This window comes from Lynx rufus, unplaced genomic scaffold (genome assembly GCF_022079265.1).
Source record: "Lynx rufus isolate CCGP_SWC_20201006 ecotype Redwood Valley unplaced genomic scaffold, mLynRuf1.p SCAF_15, whole genome shotgun sequence".
NCBI lineage: Eukaryota > Metazoa > Chordata > Mammalia > Carnivora > Felidae > Lynx > Lynx rufus.
The window spans coordinates 55,649,170-55,667,816 of NW_025814829.1; the positions used below are offsets into that span (position 1 = coordinate 55,649,170).

Genomic DNA, 18,647 nt, shown 5'->3' on the forward strand with positions numbered 1-18,647 from the left:
TTAGACTTTTATTCTGTGTAAACCATGAGGGTGACAGTTCAAAGAAACGTATCCTGAAAGATGTGGAAATCTCAAAATGGAATGATTCCAAAAGATGTTTGGAAAACGCATTCTCTGTAAAATATACATTTTCTGTAAAATATGTGCCAGGGGCATGAGCATATACCCATTTTCTCTGGGAATCCATGCACCACATTGAATTGGAAAGGGTTACAGGTTCAGTTTAGTATCTCTGGGGATAATTAAAAAGTAACACTTGCTGGTTTTTATGGTTTTATTCTACTTTACTTTCTCAGCAAAAAAAAGTAAAAAAGATGCTTTACTCTTTCTTTAAAAACAAACCTAACAAATTAGTTTTAGGATCTTTAGTGCTGGGAGATGAAATGAATATTATGTTGTTGACAGGTAGTAGAAGACGGGATGTGATTAAATGCATCGTCAAGATCCCTCAGTTCGATTTACTAGTAACAGCTTCTCAGAAAGGATTAATAACAGTCTTTAATAGCCAGGTAATTTGAAAGTTGGATTCTTCCCTCTTCTCTCCCTTCCATCCTTCCTTCACTTCCTTCCTTCCTTCCTCCTTCCCTTCCTCCTTCTTTCTTTCCTTCCTTCCATCCATCCTCCTTGCTTCCTCCCTCCCTCCTTCCTTCCTTCCTCCTTTTTTCTTTCCTTCTTTCCTTCCTTCCTCTTTCCTTCCTACCTTGCTTCCTTCCTCCCTCCTTCCTTCCTTGCTTCCTTCCTCCTTCCTTCCTTCCTCTCTCCTTCCTTCCTCCTTTTTTCTTTCCTTCCTTCCTTCCTTCCTTCCTTCCTTCCTTCCTTCCTTCCTCCTTATTTCCTCTCTCCCTCCTTCCATCCTTCCTTCCTTCTTCTCTTTTGTCTATGTGTTGTAGACACATATGTATCAGGTGCAGCAGAATCCATAAGCCATATTTCAGAGTGACTCCAAAAAGTAAGCCAGATGTCACTAAAATAAGGAGATTGCCAAATTTTGGAGCAATTGCTGAGATTTTGGTAACTGCGTCTGACAGTCTTCCTCAGGGAGTCTTACTGAACCATGTGGCATCAGCACAATTAAAGGATGATCCTGCAAAATTTCTCGGATAAAATCAGAAAAATGCACAAGCCACGTGATTTTGTCATAATCTTAACAAGTACAGAAGGTCCCAACAACAACCTTGGACGTGGAGTTAAAAGGTGGCTCATGTTCCGGCTCCTCTGTTTTACCAGCTATGCTGTTAAATAGGAAACTTAATGAGCTGGCTTACATGTTTTCATGTCTCTTTCACGTTTACAAAATGACACACCTAGACGGGTCTTCCCTCCCTCGGAGGGCTGTGGGGGAGGTAAATGAGATAATGAACACAGAAGCACTTTATGAACGATAAGTACCCCTGCTCCTTACAATTATTGTCACTCAGTGCTAAATTTGTAGGTTTCAGGCTTCCACTTTCAAACTAGGAGAGATTTTATTGCAACATATAATGTTACAGACTACACAGTGTTTCACTATAACATTGAAAGGAATGGTGTTAAATATCGAAAGCAAATCATTCCACCTATTGGTTCATTTTCAACTAGAGACAAGCTTCATACGAGTAGAATATATTTAAAAGAACCATCACATGATTACAATTTCAACAGTAGTGGTTAGCCCTTCCGTGATCAGAGCAGCTGGGTTCTGGCAGTGGAGAAGGCTGCCGGGTCCCTGAGGAGGTGTGGTGGCAGGTGCCTGGTGGGGGATGCGGAGCTTGGCTGCCCTGTCCAGCAGGGCCCTTGTCATCTGGCACCTGGTCATGTTTACTTATTACCTCCATGCCCGACTCCTCTCAGAACCTGAGAACTTTTCTCCTGAGGTAGCTATGCTATTGGCAGCAGTTAATACACACAAAGTGCTTGTTTGGCATCACTGTAAGTGCTCAGGAAGTGTTGGCTGTTACAATTATGGACAAATAGTGTGAAAACAGAAATGGATTGCCTCATATAAATATGAAAGCTTTTCTCCACCTCTTTTTCTCCCTGGTGCCTTCTAATTTTTTAGCTTTGTTTCCTCAAAAATAGAGTAAGATGATATGTAAAGAAGAACATGAGAAGGAAAATAATGAACTTCATAGTGAAATAGTTCAGGATTATGTGAAATAAGTGAGGCGGCATTTTCATATTTCCAGAGACATCACACCCATACATGCATGCATGTGAGCACACACACTCATTCACACGTTTATAGATGAACACGTGCATACTCACAAACAGGCAGACACATCTGTTTCTTACAAAAACCATGCAACTGGAGAGAAAAATTGCTTAAAAACTAATTTTTTTTCAGATTTGATACACCAAGAATAAACAGCATTTTGAAAGTTACATGTTTTACAAATAGGATGACACATTCTGTGAACAAAATAATTGGTAGGGTAGGTCACAGGAATAGTTTATTAAAAGGTAGTCATTAATAATGCAAAATATCTCAGAATAGGTTAATCCATAATTTAGGCTCAATGTAAAGTACAATAAACACAGTTAAGGATTTTCACGATGCTCTCTAGAAGGGTTGGTAATATAGACTGTAAATGTCATTAATAAAAATTCCTGCCAAAAGGCTGAATTTTAAAAATTCAGAAGATATTTATAAGGGTTATTGAACTTTTAAAGATGATAAAAGAAATTTAAACACATGCTTTCCACTAAAGATAGAGGTAGAGAAATAGAAGAGGAACACCACGGGTGTTCTGTTCTCTGCTCACCAATTTCCTGAGGGCACTTAATTCCTCCCATCTGGAAAAAAAGTCCCGGTTGGAAAAAGCCTCTTTGAACTCTTCAGATGAAAGAGAGTCTGATGACCGTGACTAACAGTTTTAGTGATCTAATTTACTTTTCCCCCTTTTCACGTCTGTTCCTTCTGGGCAGCCATTTTCTGTACTTTTCCCAAGACCACATGACCACGCAAAAGATAACAGGTCATTAATATACCTCAAATACTTACCTTGACCTTGAAAGCAATTAACATGCCCTAAGGGGAGATGACTCTGATCAGGTTCATTATAGCTCTGCAAGGACTAAGTCTATGATTCTCAACCAACACAGTACAGGGCATAAGATTCATGCAATAGACACTTAACCCAGTAAAAGAGGAAGCACACGGGTAGAATGTTCCTAAGTCTCTCAGGAACCTGAGAGACAACGTTCAAATGAAACAGTATTTCTCTTTTCCAATTCAAGCTGTATTCATATTGACCTATTTAGCATTCCTTTGGACTACTCTTGGCATTGCTGTTAGTATTATTTTGCATTCCCAGTTTTTGATATCCAGTGTTGCTCCGAATAACTAAAGAATGTAAGGCAGTTTGCAAACAGGGAAAAACCATCAGTACAGTGCGAGACTCTACAGGCACAGTCACCAGGCTTTAATGACAAGCCACAGAAGCACAAACTGTGCCCGAAGCAAATAGTGAATTCTTCCACAGAGCTAGGTTTTTAGGGGAAAGGAGGAAATGCACGGAAGGTATACATGACAAGAGAGAGGAAACTGTGGAGACAATGTGTTGTTTTAAAGCCAAAATTCTCAATTTTAATTGTAGTGTCAACTAATTTTCATTATTCTCTTCCTTTGTTCATAGATGAGAGTCCAGACCAGCACCACTGTTAAGGTGAGTACATTTTATAAACTCCCAGTGCAGTCAGATTTGGGGCTGAGGGCATGGATCCTCAATAACTAATCACAAGCTCTATGCAGTGCCAAGTAGGCCCTAAGAAGATGTTTTCGTATTGTATGTCTATTGACTAGGACCAAAACTAGACCTTGAGCAACAGCAGAGGACCCTCACCTTGCTTCCTGAAGTTAAATTTATTTCAGAGAAGTGTTCAGAGACATCAGTCCCTGGAAGCTTCCATTTAAAAGCCTCACCAAAGTTTTTCCGGGCAGCTGCTATTGAGGAATGTAAAACCTGAACACGACCCAAGCTGTGAGAACAACAGGGAAATGGCCAAGGGATATAATTTGAAAATATTGTATTGGAAACTCGAAAATTGAAAAACTTGGAAAATTGAAAACTTTAGTGCAACTTGTAATTTATTTAATCCATATCTCTAAGTGGAAAGTGACCTTGTGGCGGTTGTAAAGCTATGATGAGCTGGTTTCAGAGTCGCACGATGGCTTTACGAGAGATGGGGACATGTCTGCCTTTCACCCTGCTTGTAAGCACTGAATGCCCTGAACTACACAGGATGGAGCCATGCCACCTGACAGAGGAGCCTTTGCTTCTTAAGCTGAAACAGCTGTTGGAATCCCTAACGCACGTCTGGAAGGCAGTACCCAGCACAAGTAGGCGCTCATAAGTGGGAGCTGTTGTGCCGGCTTTGTCCTGTGTCTTTGACATGACAGATCCCACCTGTGCCAACTTGGTGACTTTAGGCAACACAAGACAAACTCCTTAGACTCAACCTAGTTCTTGACCAGATGATCACTAAGCTCTTTTCTGGCTAAAAATTGTATGCATGGGGACAGGATCAGAGAACTGGCTTAACTTGGGCTCCCCGTGTCCCCATGAAAAGGTGTTCTCACGAAAGTAAAGAGTGCTCACAGATGCCTGCTCTGTGGGTGGCTCTGTGCATCCAGGGAGCTGCAACAGGCATGAGCTCATCATTCTCGCGCTGATGGTGCTGGAAAACTCAAGAGTCAAGTGTGAAAGATGAGAGCCTCTCTTCCAGGCATCAAACCAGAGATGTTGCAAGGCTCCCCTGCAAATACTGGGGCAAAGTGAGGCTTAAAATGGAACTAACATACTCTTTAGTAACCATCACCAAGTGATAGACTAAAACATATTATGTCCTCCTCCCCCAATTCTGTGTTTTTCTACCAGGACACCTCCTGGATCACAGGATGTGATTACCTCTCACAGCTGAAAAGAATTGTTGCCACTACAGAAAGGACCATCATTGTCTGGGATTATAAAGCTCAAGGCAGTGGCCAGGTACTGTGCCCAGAAAAATACTCCTGGTCCTGAGGTTGTCTTTTCCATCCTGGTAGGATATGAGCTATCCACTTCCTCTACTGAATGTCAGTTTCCTCATACATAAAATGAGGCAGTTTAATCAAGTTCATCATTAAACAAGTTCAGCATTAATATTCTGTGAGTCTAATTAAAAAGGAACATTCTTTTCATTTAGTGCGTAATTTGGTGAACAAAGTAAATAATTTTGTCTTCTTTTGTTTTTGAGAGAGAAGCTGATTCGTTTCTTCTTTATACCCTTCTCTGAATTCAAGTATTAGCTTTTTGATTATGCTCGTGTTATCAGGTTCATAGCCCTTCTTTCCAGTTCAGCTTCATTTGGTAAGAAAATTACTAAAAATGAAGTGACCAATTCTGGTAAAATATCTAAGGGGGAAGATGTCAATATTATCCCTTCAGTGGACTGAAATGTTACCATTTAAGCAGTTTACAATATTTATTGAGCATTTGCAGACATATAGAAGTAATGAACACATTCCCTGCACTCAAAGAAAACTCAGTCTTGAAGGATCTCATGAAAAAACATAATATGTAATACAACGGTGCAACAAATTATGCATAAAAAAAAAAACAAAAACAAAAACACAAGGGCCATAAGAGTTTGGGGAGAGGCAAGATTGTAAAAAATGCCCTCAGGAAGCAGGATCCTTTGAAGGATGAGGAGCATTAAGAAATAATTAGCCTTCCTCCGTGCCTTACTTGTCCCTAGGCTCAGTGGAAAACTAAACTTCTCATTCTTGTCCCCATAACCAGCTAGTGATGCCAGGATGACTTTAAAGAAGATAGGTTCTTGCTTCGGGACTTTATTATGTGATGTGTTAGGTCTCATGTTCTGCGGTTTGATTGCAACGTCTTCTCTGTCCAGTTCTGTCCAGTTTTCACTCCTGTTTTCCACCCCATAGAAGCTTCCAGATCCTTGAGAGCATCTTCTTCCACTCTCTGTCCCCTTGCCTCCTTCTCTGCCTTCTTGTCTGCACCACCTGGATGGAGCATCTGGGCTAAAGCCATCCCCACCCTCCATTTTCCTAAATCCTTTGAAACTCTAGTACTGATAGATGTGACAGCCTTTCTCTGCTTCTTCACGGCGGCTAATACCTCCTGGAGAAACATACGAAGTCACACTGTTTGGCATCACTACAATTCAGGGTCCGCAGACTCATCTGAAGGCTCACTGGCTTCTGTCAACCTCTTTCTTGCCCTTGCAAATCACTTTCCCATCCCTGTCAATATTCCAAAAGGCCATTATTGTCCTCAAGCTCTGTCCCTTTCAGCAGATGGACTTGCCCCTATTTTCCTGAGGAATCTGAGTCTATGAGGTGTATGCTCTTGTAAATTCTAGCTCTCCCACCTACAGCTTTAATGAGGACATTCTACTACCTTTCTTTCTTCCTTCCTCTCTCTGGGGGCAAATATCCCATCCCCTCCACCCTCGTCCAGGACAAGGCTCTTTCCTTTCTATCTTTTTGACATTCAATTCTCCTTCTAAACCATTCCTTTCAACCACCTCTCAATCTTTCTGTCAACCAGTTCATATCCCAGATCAAAGGTCACCTTCCCTGACTATGGGACCTACAGTGGCTTCTCCAGTCACTATCACAGCACCCTGCTTTATTTCCTCAGTGCACTGCCCATGATCTTAAATGATCTGCTTCTTTATACCTGTATTCCTGCACTAGAATGGTAGCTCCACAGAGTCAGAAACTTGTCTTGTTCATTCCCACATGGCCCATGCCTACAATAGTTCCTGGCACATTGTAGTTGCTCAATAAATATTTGTTGACTGACTGAATGAAGCTCTAAATATATTCAAGTCTCACACATTCTAAATAAAATAAAACAAAACAGTTGTTTTAATAGTTTTTTTTTCCCCTCTCTCTTAGGTAGAGAGTGAATTCTGAGAGAGCACTCGATATATAGCCCAGTGAACCCAATCCAATAGCCCAGAGTCAGCTTGATAAATGCTTGCTGACTATTTCTGGATGAACTTGGCTGTTAGGATATGTTTTTCCTGGTAACTCCTTGTAAAATAATTGGGGTGTTAATACTTGATTTTCCTATTTACCATCCAGTTTTATGTCCCTGGTCTAGTAACACCTCAACCTTGTTACTTTCCATAAATTTGCCGTACAAATTCAAGAGAGGGACAGGCCCAGTAACACCACAGAAAATCTCATTACATATTGAGCCAAAGGCGCCTCACCCTTTTCCCTACAAACTCCCCAAAAGCACAGTGATGGGATCATGGTCAATGGTCATTAACTTTTACTTGGTTAACTTTGGACATTTTTTTTTTCAAGTTTCTTGAACACCGTGGGAGTATCTAAAACGAGAGACATCAGAAAGTAAAACTTGTATCAAAAAATAGGGCGATAGTTAATATGTGGATAGTAGGGCAATGTAATGACTTATTAAAAGCATTCTTCTGTTCCTAGGAAAACTATTTTGTCATAAAGCCTGTGGATCACTGCCTCCTTTGTGTGTGCGTAGTGTCTCTGCCTGACCAGGTCTGCCGAGATGACATCCTCTTGGGGGATGATGGTGGTTTCGTAAACAAATTCACAGTAAATAGTGATGACTTTGGACTGAAGCAGGCAAAAGCCAAAAAAAAATTACAAAACCAAGTCTTAGACTCAAAGAACTTTAAAAGGTAAGGGTAGTACACGGGAAGCTCAATTGTTTTAATATAGACTGTGTTCAAGTATTTATATAGTGAGCACAATGTGCTAGACCTACCGTGGTAGAGATCTAAAATGCCAAGCTGAACAAGAAATGCCTCTTACGTCAAAGAACTTGCAGTGTAGTCGGGAAGAGAAACGAGAAAATTAGCCCCTGAAATTTCAATTAACAATAAAATCTATAGGTAATTGAATAAACGAAAGAGTTAAGTGAAAAAATTACATCGTGAAAAAACTATAAAAGACATGTATGACTGTTTACTAGCACTTGAATGAAGAAGAGTATAAACATGAAAGCAGTGAATGTAAAATTCAAAGAAAAAATTGGATATTTGACAAAATCAAAATTTCTGGACATCGAGAGATAACATTTTAAAATAAGCTAGCATAAATATTTATAATAAATATGACAAATAATGGGCTAATACTCTTTAATAGATGTTGGAGTTTTATTAAAAAACAATAATTCCCTGAGAAAAATGGTCAAAGACTATGACCAGATAATTCACACACAGGCACTCACAGTACAAATACTCAATAAACATTTCAAAATGGTCATCAGGCAAAAATACTAACAATTATGTCCAAATGATGAGATTATAGGTGATTTTTATTGTCTTTATAATTGTGTTGTCTTTGAAGTTTTTAGAGTAAAGCATATATTACTTTTATTAGCAGAGAAACGAATTTTGTATTAAATATATCCTCTTAATCAAAAAAGTGCAACTTAAAATAAGATACAAATTCTCATTTATAAAATTGGAAGAGATTAAAAATGGGGGAGATTTTATGGATGGGCATTCTCCCACACTATTGGTGGTAGAAAGTATGAGTTAGATCCCTTTATGGAGGGAAACTTGAGCACACACATCAAGTGTCTGCATAAACCTTTACACATTAGGACCCAGGATGTACATGTGTTTAAAAATAAAAGTATGGTTATCACAGCATTATTCCCAGCAGTAAAGTGTCTAGTGTCCAACAATGGAGGAATGATTAACTTAAATGATTAAGTCAGTTCAATACTGTATAAATGTGTAAAAGCTCTAATACAGTTTCCACAAGTATATATTTACATATATTATAAATATGTCCACATAAATATAATACGCTTATATGTAAAATATATTTTTTGTCAGACTCCTGTTTTTTGTCAGATATTTAAAGTATCAAGAGCATTCAGTAAATCATAGTATTATCATAGTAGGGAATGTCATGCACTCCCTGCTTGTTTTTTGGGTGTGGAGCTTGGTTTTGGGTGTGGAGTATTGGTATACCTAATATAATATTAGGTAAAAAAATTAATTTTTCTATGTACATATGAATTCAGTTTTATTAAAAAACACATAGATGTGTAGTATATTTCTATTTAGGAAAATATTGAATGTAAATATCTCAGTATATTAATAATGATTCTCTGTGGGACTTTGAAGAGGTGATTTTTATTTTCCTCTTTATGTTTTTCTACTTTCTAAATTATGCAATGAAAATTTTTCTTTTCTTTTTTTGAGAGAGAAAGAGGGCACAAGTTAGTGACAGGCAGAGAGAGAGAGAGAGAGACAGTGAGAGAGAAGTGGGGCTTACCTGAAGCGGGACTCGAGCTCACCTATGTGGAACTCAAACTCAGGATCTGTGACATCATGACCTGAGCCAAAGTCAGATGCTTAGCAACTGAGCCACCCAGGCACCCGCAAAATTTTCTTTTAGAATAAGAAAAAAATACTTTTAAAAATACAGGATTATATTTTGTCGTTAATGTAACAAATATTTTATCCCAGAGTTAGAATATGCAATTTAAATCTCAAACTATTACAATTATCCAATTTCTAAAAAAAAAAAAAAAAAAAAAAACAAAAAAAACAATTAGCCAATTTCTGAAATCCTGATAATGACACAATAATTAACTATCTGGCTCCATTTTCCATTCTTCATATTACTTAGTTGCACAAAAGTATTAGAATCTGATAGGGAATTCCTAATATGTGATGTGCTACTGTATACACTATCAAGAATTTCATTCCACGAGAAAGTCGGAATAGAAGGAACATACTTAAACATCATAAAAGCCATTTATGAAAAGCCCACAGCTAATATTATCCTCAATGGGGAAAACCTGAGAGCTTTCCCCCTGAGATCAGGAACATGACAGGGATGTCCACTCTCACCGCTGTTGTTTAACATAGTGTTGGAAATGCTAGCATCAGCAATCTGACAACAAAAGGAAATCAAAGGCATCAAAATTGGCAAAGATGAAGTCAAGCTTTCGCTTTTTGCAGATGACATGATATTATACATGGAAAATCCGATAGACTCCACCAAAAGTCTGCTAGAACTGATACATGAGTTCAGCAAAGTCACAGGATACAAAATCAATGTACAGAAATCAGTTGCATTCTTATACACTAATAATGAAGCAACAGAGAGACAAATAAAGAAACTGATCCCATTCACAATTGCACCAAGAAGCATAAAATACCTAGGAATAAACCTAAGCAAAGATGTACAAGGTCTGTATGCTGAAAACTATAGAAAGCTTATGAAGGAAATTGAAGAAGATACAAAGAAATGTAAAAACAGTCCGTGCTCATGGGTTGGAAGAATAAATATTGTCAAAATGTCAATACTACCCAAAGCTATCTACACATTCAATGCAATCCCAATGAAAATTGCACCAGCATTCTTCTCGAAACTAGAACAAGCCATCCTAAAATTCGTATGGAACCACAAAAGGCCCCGAATAGCCAAAGGAATTCTGAAGAGGAAGACCAAAGCAGGAGGCATCACAATCCCAGACTTTAGCCTCTACTACAAAGCTGTAATCATCAAGACAGCATGGTATTGGCACAAAAACAGACACATAGACCAATGGAATAGAATAGAAACCCCAGAACTAGGAACCACAAACATATGGCCAACTCATCTTTGACAAAGCAGGAAAGAATATCCAATGGAAAAAAAACAGTCTCTTTAACAAATGGTGCTGGGAGAACTGGACAGCAACATGCAGAAGGTTGAAACTAGACCACTCTCTCACACCATTCACAAAAATAAACTCAAAATGGATAAAGGACCTGAATGTGAGACAGGAAACCATCAAAACACTAGAGGAGAAAGCATGAAAAGACCTCTCTGACCTCAGCCACAGCAATTTCTTACTTGACACATCCCCAAAGGCAAGGGAATTAAAAGCAAAAATGAACTATTGGGACCTCATGAAGATAAAAAGCTTCTGCACAGCAAAGGAAACAACCAACAAAACTAAAAGGCAACCAACGGAATGGGAAAAGATATTTGCAAATGACGTATCGGACGAAGGGCTAGTATCCAAAATCTATAAAGAGCTCACCAAGCTCCACACCCAAAAAACAAATAATCCAGTGAAGAAATGGGCAGAAAACATGAATAGACACTTCTCTAAAGAAGACATCCAGATGTCCAACAGGCACATGAAAAGATGCTCAACATCACTCCTCATCAGGGAAATACAAATCAAAACCACACTCAGATATCACCTCACGCCAGTCAGAGTGGCCAAAATGAACTAATCCGGAGACTATAGATGCTGGCGAAGATGTGGAGAAACAGGAACCCTCTTGCACTGTTGGTGGGAATGCAAATTGGTGCAGCCACTCTGGAAAACAGTGTGGAGGTTCCTCAAAAAATTAAAAATAGACCTACCCTATGACCCAGCAATAGCACTGCTAGGAATTTACCCAAGGGATACAGGAGTACTGATGCATAGGGGCACTTGTACCCCAATGTTTATAGCAGCACTCTCAACAATAGCCAAATTGTGGAAAAAGCCTAAATGTCCATCAACTGTTGAATGGATAAAGAAATGGTGGTTTATATACACAATGGAGTACTACGTGGCAATGAGAAAGAATGAAATATGGCCCTTTGTAGCAACGTGGATGGAACTGGAGAGTGTTATGCTAAGTGAAATAAGCCACACAGAGAAAGACAGATACCATATGTTTTCACTCTTAGGTGGATCCTGAGAAACTTAACAGAAACCCGTGGGGGAGGGGAAGGAAAAAAAAAAAAAAAAGAGGTTAGAGTGGGAGAGAGCCAAAGCATAAGAGACTCTTAAAAACTGAGAACAAACTGAGGGTTGATGGGGGGTGGGAGGGAGGGAAGGGTGAATGATGAGCATTGAAGAGGGCATCTTTTGGGATGAGCACTGGGTGTTGTATGGAAACCAATTTGACAATAAATTTCATATATTAAAAAAAAAGAATTTCATTCCAATTATAATAGGTTCTTGGAGTAGAAGCTGAGACATAAATTTTCTTTCTCTGAGATGTGTGTCACCTGTCAGAGAATTACATGGCCTCTTTTACATTCCTGTTTCCATTAGCTGAATGTTAGAAATTTGAGGAATCTGGGTACAGTTAAATAAATGCTAATTCACATTGGTTCTTTTGGGTGATTATTTACATGTAGATGATTTACTCATGTAGATGATCATAATGTACGTTATTTAAATTATTAAGACTGACATGTATAGATAAGCTGAGTGTTGAGGCATATTCTTACACCAAACAGATTCTTAAACCCAACAGAATGAAAAGGATTAAGGCCAAAGGGGTAATTAAATTCTGGAGCCATCATAATGTTTTCCTGCAGTTGATATCCACACAATACGTTTATATCAGATGGGTGGTGGTGGGGGGGGGGGGGGTGTGGATAGGAAATACTGGTATGCAAAATGTTGTGCAAATTAAAGAAAAAAGTAGCCAGCACCCAGAGTCCAAAATTAAACGCAATCCAGTATGGAAAAAAGAAAGCTCTCTATTCTGTATAATCTCATATTGTCAAACATCCCTGCCTTGAGTCATAAACACATCCATTCCTCAACTAGAATCTAAGGAGCTTGGGAACAAGGATTTTGCCTTAGTCATCCTTACATCCTTTTAACTGGGATACAGTAAGTGCTCAATAAGTGTTCATGAATGAGGAAACAAGTACACTGTAATATTTGAGTAAAGATAACACCAGGAAGATGGCTTCTTCCAGTTGAGGTAAGAATTTTGTCGTAAAAATTTTGGCCCGTAATGCTAAGCCTCTCACTCAAGCGTCCGGTGAACTGGTGAGCAACACTTTGGCAAGGCTGTCGCAGCTTCAGCTTCACCAGTGACTGGGACTCCAAATTTCTCAGTTTTCCAGTTCTGAAAGTGTTCATGGAAAATATGAAAGTGCATTGACTCACCTAAAACCGTATGAAACACAGTCCTTCTGGATGACCAGAATTTACCAGTAACGTAAGGATAATAGTGTCCATATTGAACAAGGATTCTTCTAGAGCGTTCCTTTAATTCTGAATCTACAGCTCAAAATTTGATGATAAACTTTTATTTTTCCTTTAAATACGCCATATGATAAAAATTTAAACAGTTAAAAGTGGTATAATGCATACGATGGTCTTATACTTGCAGGCTTTACCACAGTTCAGAGTTTTGACTTGGTTAAAATCAAAATGAAATGCTTAATAGAAACTCAACATAATGTCTCTGTGTGTCTAACATAACACCTCCTTTTTTTCTTTTAATTCCCAGTGTTAAAAGGAAGCTGCATAATGACTGGGTTATGAAAATTAGATACATTGCAGCCCTAAGTTGCTTTGGGTCCTGCTCCTTAGACAGTGTTCATTCATTGGTTTTGGAATCCTTGAAGAGACTTGAGGATAATTTGTAAGTACAATAGTTTGTACACATGAACATTCTGTGACTTTCAGACCTTTTACAAGTAATAAGCCCATGACAGCATGGAGCTTTTTTAGAAAACATCAGATCTTAATGATTTCATTTGTTTGACAAGATTAGATTTTTAAGAGGAAATTGAAATCACTCATGCAAATCTGAATATGATGTGTCCTTCTCACAACAATTTTGCTCATTTGTTGTTTATTGACACAATGTATTGGAATAAATCAATACAGGTGTATCTATATTTTCCCAGTATAGTTCGGTGGGTAAAACTTTACACTGTGAGGGGCACCTGGGTGGCTCAGGTTTAGCATCCGACTTCAGCTCAGGTCATGATCTCACAGTCCATGATTTCGAGCCCCACGTTGGGCTCTCTGCTGACAGCTCAGAGCCTGGAGCCTGCTTAGGATTCTGTGTCTCCCTCTCTCTCTGCCCCTCCCCCACTCACACTCTGTCTCTCTCTCTTCCTCAAAAATAAATAAACATTAAAAAAAATTTTTTTTAAGCCTTTACACTTTGAAAATCATTCTTACAGGTCAATTGGCTAGCCTGTGAATATCTATAGCACAAACATCATGTTCCATGTGTAATAAATACATGAAATGGCTTTCTTATAGACAGGTGAATTTGAATAGTATGTAGATTTATTTTTTATCTCGTTAAATATTCATTAATAATTATTAATATGTAATAACATTATAACTATATAGTACCTATGTGGGTTTTTTAAGTTTGTTTATTTTTTGTGAGAGAGAACGTACATGCAAGTGGGGGAGGAGCAAAGAGAGAGGGAGGGAGGGACTCCCCAGCGGGCTCCACAATGTCAGCGAGGAGCCTGACCCAGGACTTGATCTCAGGAACCATGAGGTCATGACCTGAGCCAAAATCGAGAGTCACACATTTAACCAACTGAGCCACCCAGGTGCCCCACTATACTACTTATGTGTTAATTACATTAATATATGCTAACTGTAAAGCAGACACTATATTTTAATTTTCAGTTTTAAAATGCATTGAGTTATATGCTACAACATGGATAAACCTCAAAAACATTATGCTAAGTGACAGAAGCCAGACACAAAAGACTGCATATTGAATGATTCCATTTATATCAAATGTCCAGAAAAAGCAAATTTATAGAGACAGGAAGTAGATCAGTGAATGCCAGGAAGTGGCAGTGACAGCAGGGATCCCAAGTGGGCACAAGGGATATTTTTGGAATATTGAAAATGTTCTAAAACTTATTTTGGTGATTGTTATACAGCTGTATAAATTCACTAAAAACAATTGAACCTACACATGGGTGAATTTTATGTTATATAACGTATACTTTAACAAAACTGTCTTTAAAAATACATAGACACTTCTAGTTTCCAGTCTGGCACATAAAAAGTTTGGAAGTCATCACTCAGCCCTAACAGCAGGTAAAATAAATAAGTAAGTAAATAAATAAATAAATAAATAAACCAGAAAATCAACAATTCTTCTTAAATCCATCAAAGAAGTGAAGTCACAGATCAAACTGCTGCCCCCAAATTTAGAGAGACAAGCAGGTATTTACTAAGAATCACAACTTACCAGAGCAGAAATCCACAAGCAGATACCTCTAGGAAACCAACATACTGTGATAGGAAAACATAAATCCCTGGGGGCTCAACATAGACAAGTCTAAGAGTTAAAGACTCCAGGGACCCAGTTATAGGGGTTCCCATACTTTTGTACATTTTATTTCTGGGACCAGTTTCTCACAGTGAATATTGGACAAAAATCCTCTCCTGCTTCTGACAAGGGAAGAGGAAAATGCACCACATTCTGTTCTTTTTAACAAGTTCCCTTCAGCAAAACTACCATACCAGAGCCTAAACTATTGAGGTTTTATCAGAGAAACTGATAGAGATCAGAGAAATGATCTGATCAGGGAGATCAGAAGGGAGAAGGGAAATATCCACCTCTAGCCTACTCTAGCTTTCCACAATGGAGAAGGGACATACCCAAAACTAGCCCACTCCAGCCATCCTGACCTACCTAAGGGGGAGGAGGGCTGCAGAACATTTGTGAAGTCTGCAGTTCAGAGGACAGTCTTACTAAAAGACTGAAATCTAATCAAAGGACTGTAGACCACTCCCCTTTCACCCCACCCACCTTACAACCACATTACTAAAGGATTATTTGCAGCAATTCCTTTTTTTACACAATACATTCAGTCCTACTATCAAGAAAAAAAAATTACAAGGCATACTAAAATGCAAAAACACAGTTTTAAGAGATAGAGCAAGCATCAAACCAAACTCAGATATAGGTGGGATGTTGGAATCAGCAGACCAGGAATGTAAAATAACTATGAGTAATATGTTAAGGGCTCTCATGGATAAAGTGAACACCATGCAAAAAAAAGATTGGGAATGTAAACAGAGAGATAGAAATTTTAATAAAGAGGCAAAAAAAGGGGTGCCTGGGTGGCTCAGTTGCTTAAGCGTCTGACTTCAGCCTAGGTCATGATCTCATGGTTCGTGGGATCAGGCCCCACATCAGGCTCCGTACTGACAGCTCAGAGCCTGGAGCCTGCTGCAGAATGGGTCTCCCTCTCTCTGTGCCCCTCCCCCGCTCTCACTATGTCTCTTTCTCTCTCAAAAATAAACATTAAAGATATTTTAAAAAATAAAAAAGAAATGCTAGAAATCAGAAACACTGTAATAGAAATAAAGAATGCCTTTGACTGGATCAACAGTAGACTGTCTACTTGAGGAAAGAATCTCTGAACTTGAGAATATGTCAATAGACACTTCAAAAATGATAAAACAAGGGACATCTGGGTGGCTTAGTCGGCTAAGTGTCTGACTTCAGCTCAGGTCATGATCTTGCAGCTCACAAGTTCAAGCCCTGCGTTGGGCTCTGTGCTGACAACTCAGAGCCTGGAGCCTGCTTCAGATTCTCTGTCTCCCTCTCTGCCTGCCCCTCCCTCACTCTCTCTCTCTCTCTCTCTCTCTCTCAAAACTGAATAAAAACATTTTTAAAAATTAACAAATGGTAAAACAAGGATAAGAGGTCTGAAAAAAAAAAAAAGGAATAGAATATCCAAGAACTGTGGAACAACTACAAGAGTTGTAGCATATGCATAGTGGGAATTCTAGGGAAATGAAGAGAAAAATGAAAAGAAGAAATATTTGAAGGAATGACTGAGAATTTCCCCAAATTAATGTCAGATACCAAACCACATATATAATAAGCTCAGAGAACACCAAGCATGATAAATGCCAATACAACAACAACAACAAAAACACTGAGGCATATCATATTCAAACTCTAGAAAATCAAAGATAAAAATTTTTGAAAGAAATCAGATGGAAAAAAGCATCTCACCTTTAGAGGAGGAAAGGTAAGACTTACATCCAACTTCTCCTCAAAAAAACCATGCAAGATGAAAGTGCAGTAAAATATCTGAAGAGTTGAAACAAAAATATACCAACGCAGAATTATTTTTTCTGCAAAATTATCCTTTCAAAGTGAAAGATAAATAAAAACATTTTCAGACAAACAAAAATTGAGTGAATTTGTTGCCAATGGACCTGACTTGTAAGAAATGTAAAAAGAAGTTCTTCAGAGATGAGAAAAATAATGTATGTAAGAAATCAAGACCTACATAAAGAAAGGAAGATCATTACAGAAGGAATAAGTGAACGTAAGAATAAAAACATTTATTTCCTTACTCTTAATTTATCTAACAGATAACAGTTTGTTCACAACAATGGCAACAATGTCTTGAGATATATACAAATATATATGATCAAGGTATATATAACAGCACTGACAGGAAAATTTATAGCATTAGATATATATATTAGAAAAGAAAGATCTAAAACTAATACTCTAAGTTTCCCTTAGGAAACTAGACAAAAATAGAAACTGTCCAAAGTAAGCAGAGAAAAAAAAATAAAAATTATAACTGAAATCAATAAAATTAAAAACAGGAAATCAACAGAGAAAGTCAATAAAACCAAAACCTGGTTTTTTGAAAAGATCAATAAAATTGATAAGCCTCTAGCCAGGATAACTAAGAAAAGAGAAGACACAAATTGCTACTATCAGAAGTAAAGAAAGTAACATGACTACAGATCCTATGGACATTAAAAAAATAAAGGAATATTATGACCAACTCTATGCCCACAAATTTGATAATCTAGATAAAAATGGACCAATTCCTTGAAAGATATAATCTGTCAAAACTCACACCAGAAGGTAAATAATCTGAATAGGCCTATAATTTGTTAATGAAAATGAATTAATAATAAAACATTCTAAAAGAAAAAGCATCAGGCCCATGTAGGTTTAATGGTGAATTCTACTGTACATTTAAGGAAGAAATTATACCAATTCTCTACAATCTCCTCCAGATAATAGAAGCAGAGAAATACTTTCAGACTTGTTCAGTGAGGCCAGTTGTACCCTAATACCAAAACCAGACACAGGCATTACAAAGAAAACTACAGACCAGTGTCTCCCAGGAGTATAGATGCAAAAATCCTTGACAAAATATTAGCAAATTGAACTTAATAAGATATAAAAAGAAGTATACACCATGACCAGGTATGCAAGGCTGGTTCAACATTTGAAAATTATTTAATATATCCATCATATCAACAGGCTAAGAAGAAAAATCAATTATCACATCAATAGATACAAAAAAGCATTTGAAAAAAATCTATTCATGTAAAAACTGTAAATCAAGACACAGACCTTGTATTTCTCTCTCTCTCTCTCTCTCTCTCTCTCTCTCTCTCACACACACACACACACACACACACATCTCAAAATGGGCCAAAGATGTAAATATAAAACCCAAAACTATAAAACTCCTAGATGAAAATCTAAATAATCTTAGTTTTGGCTGTGACTTTGTAGATTCAACACCAAAGGCATAATCCATGAAAGGAATGAATGATAAGCTGGGCTTCATTAAAATTAAAAACTTATGCTCTTCAAAAGACACTGTCAAGAGAACAAAAAGACAAACCATAGACTGGGAGAAAATATTTGCAAAAGGCATATCTGATAGAGGACTCTTAGACCAAGAACTCTTAAAACTCAAGAATAAGAAAACAAACAAATTTTAAAAATGGGCAAAACATCTAGACAGACACTTCACCAAAGGAGGTATACAGATGGAAATAAGCACATGAAAAGATGTTTCACATGATATGTCATTAGAAAAATGCAAATTGAAGCCTCAAGGAATATGGCAAATCCATAGCTAATACCAT

General features: G+C 37.9%; 1 protein-coding gene across 1 annotated transcript in view; it reads left to right on the top strand.

The window, feature by feature from the left end:
• Positions 1–18,647, top strand: part of WDR64 (WD repeat domain 64) — a 136,751-nt gene that overhangs the window by 22,637 nt on the left and 95,467 nt on the right. Inside the window, exons 4-8 of the mRNA XM_047077344.1 lie at positions 406–509; positions 3,615–3,644; positions 4,857–4,967; positions 7,439–7,653; positions 13,240–13,374. Of these exons, the coding sequence (XP_046933300.1) occupies positions 406–509; positions 3,615–3,644; positions 4,857–4,967; positions 7,439–7,653; positions 13,240–13,374 (595 nt within the window). The remainder of the gene's footprint in view (positions 1–405; positions 510–3,614; positions 3,645–4,856; positions 4,968–7,438; positions 7,654–13,239; positions 13,375–18,647) is intronic.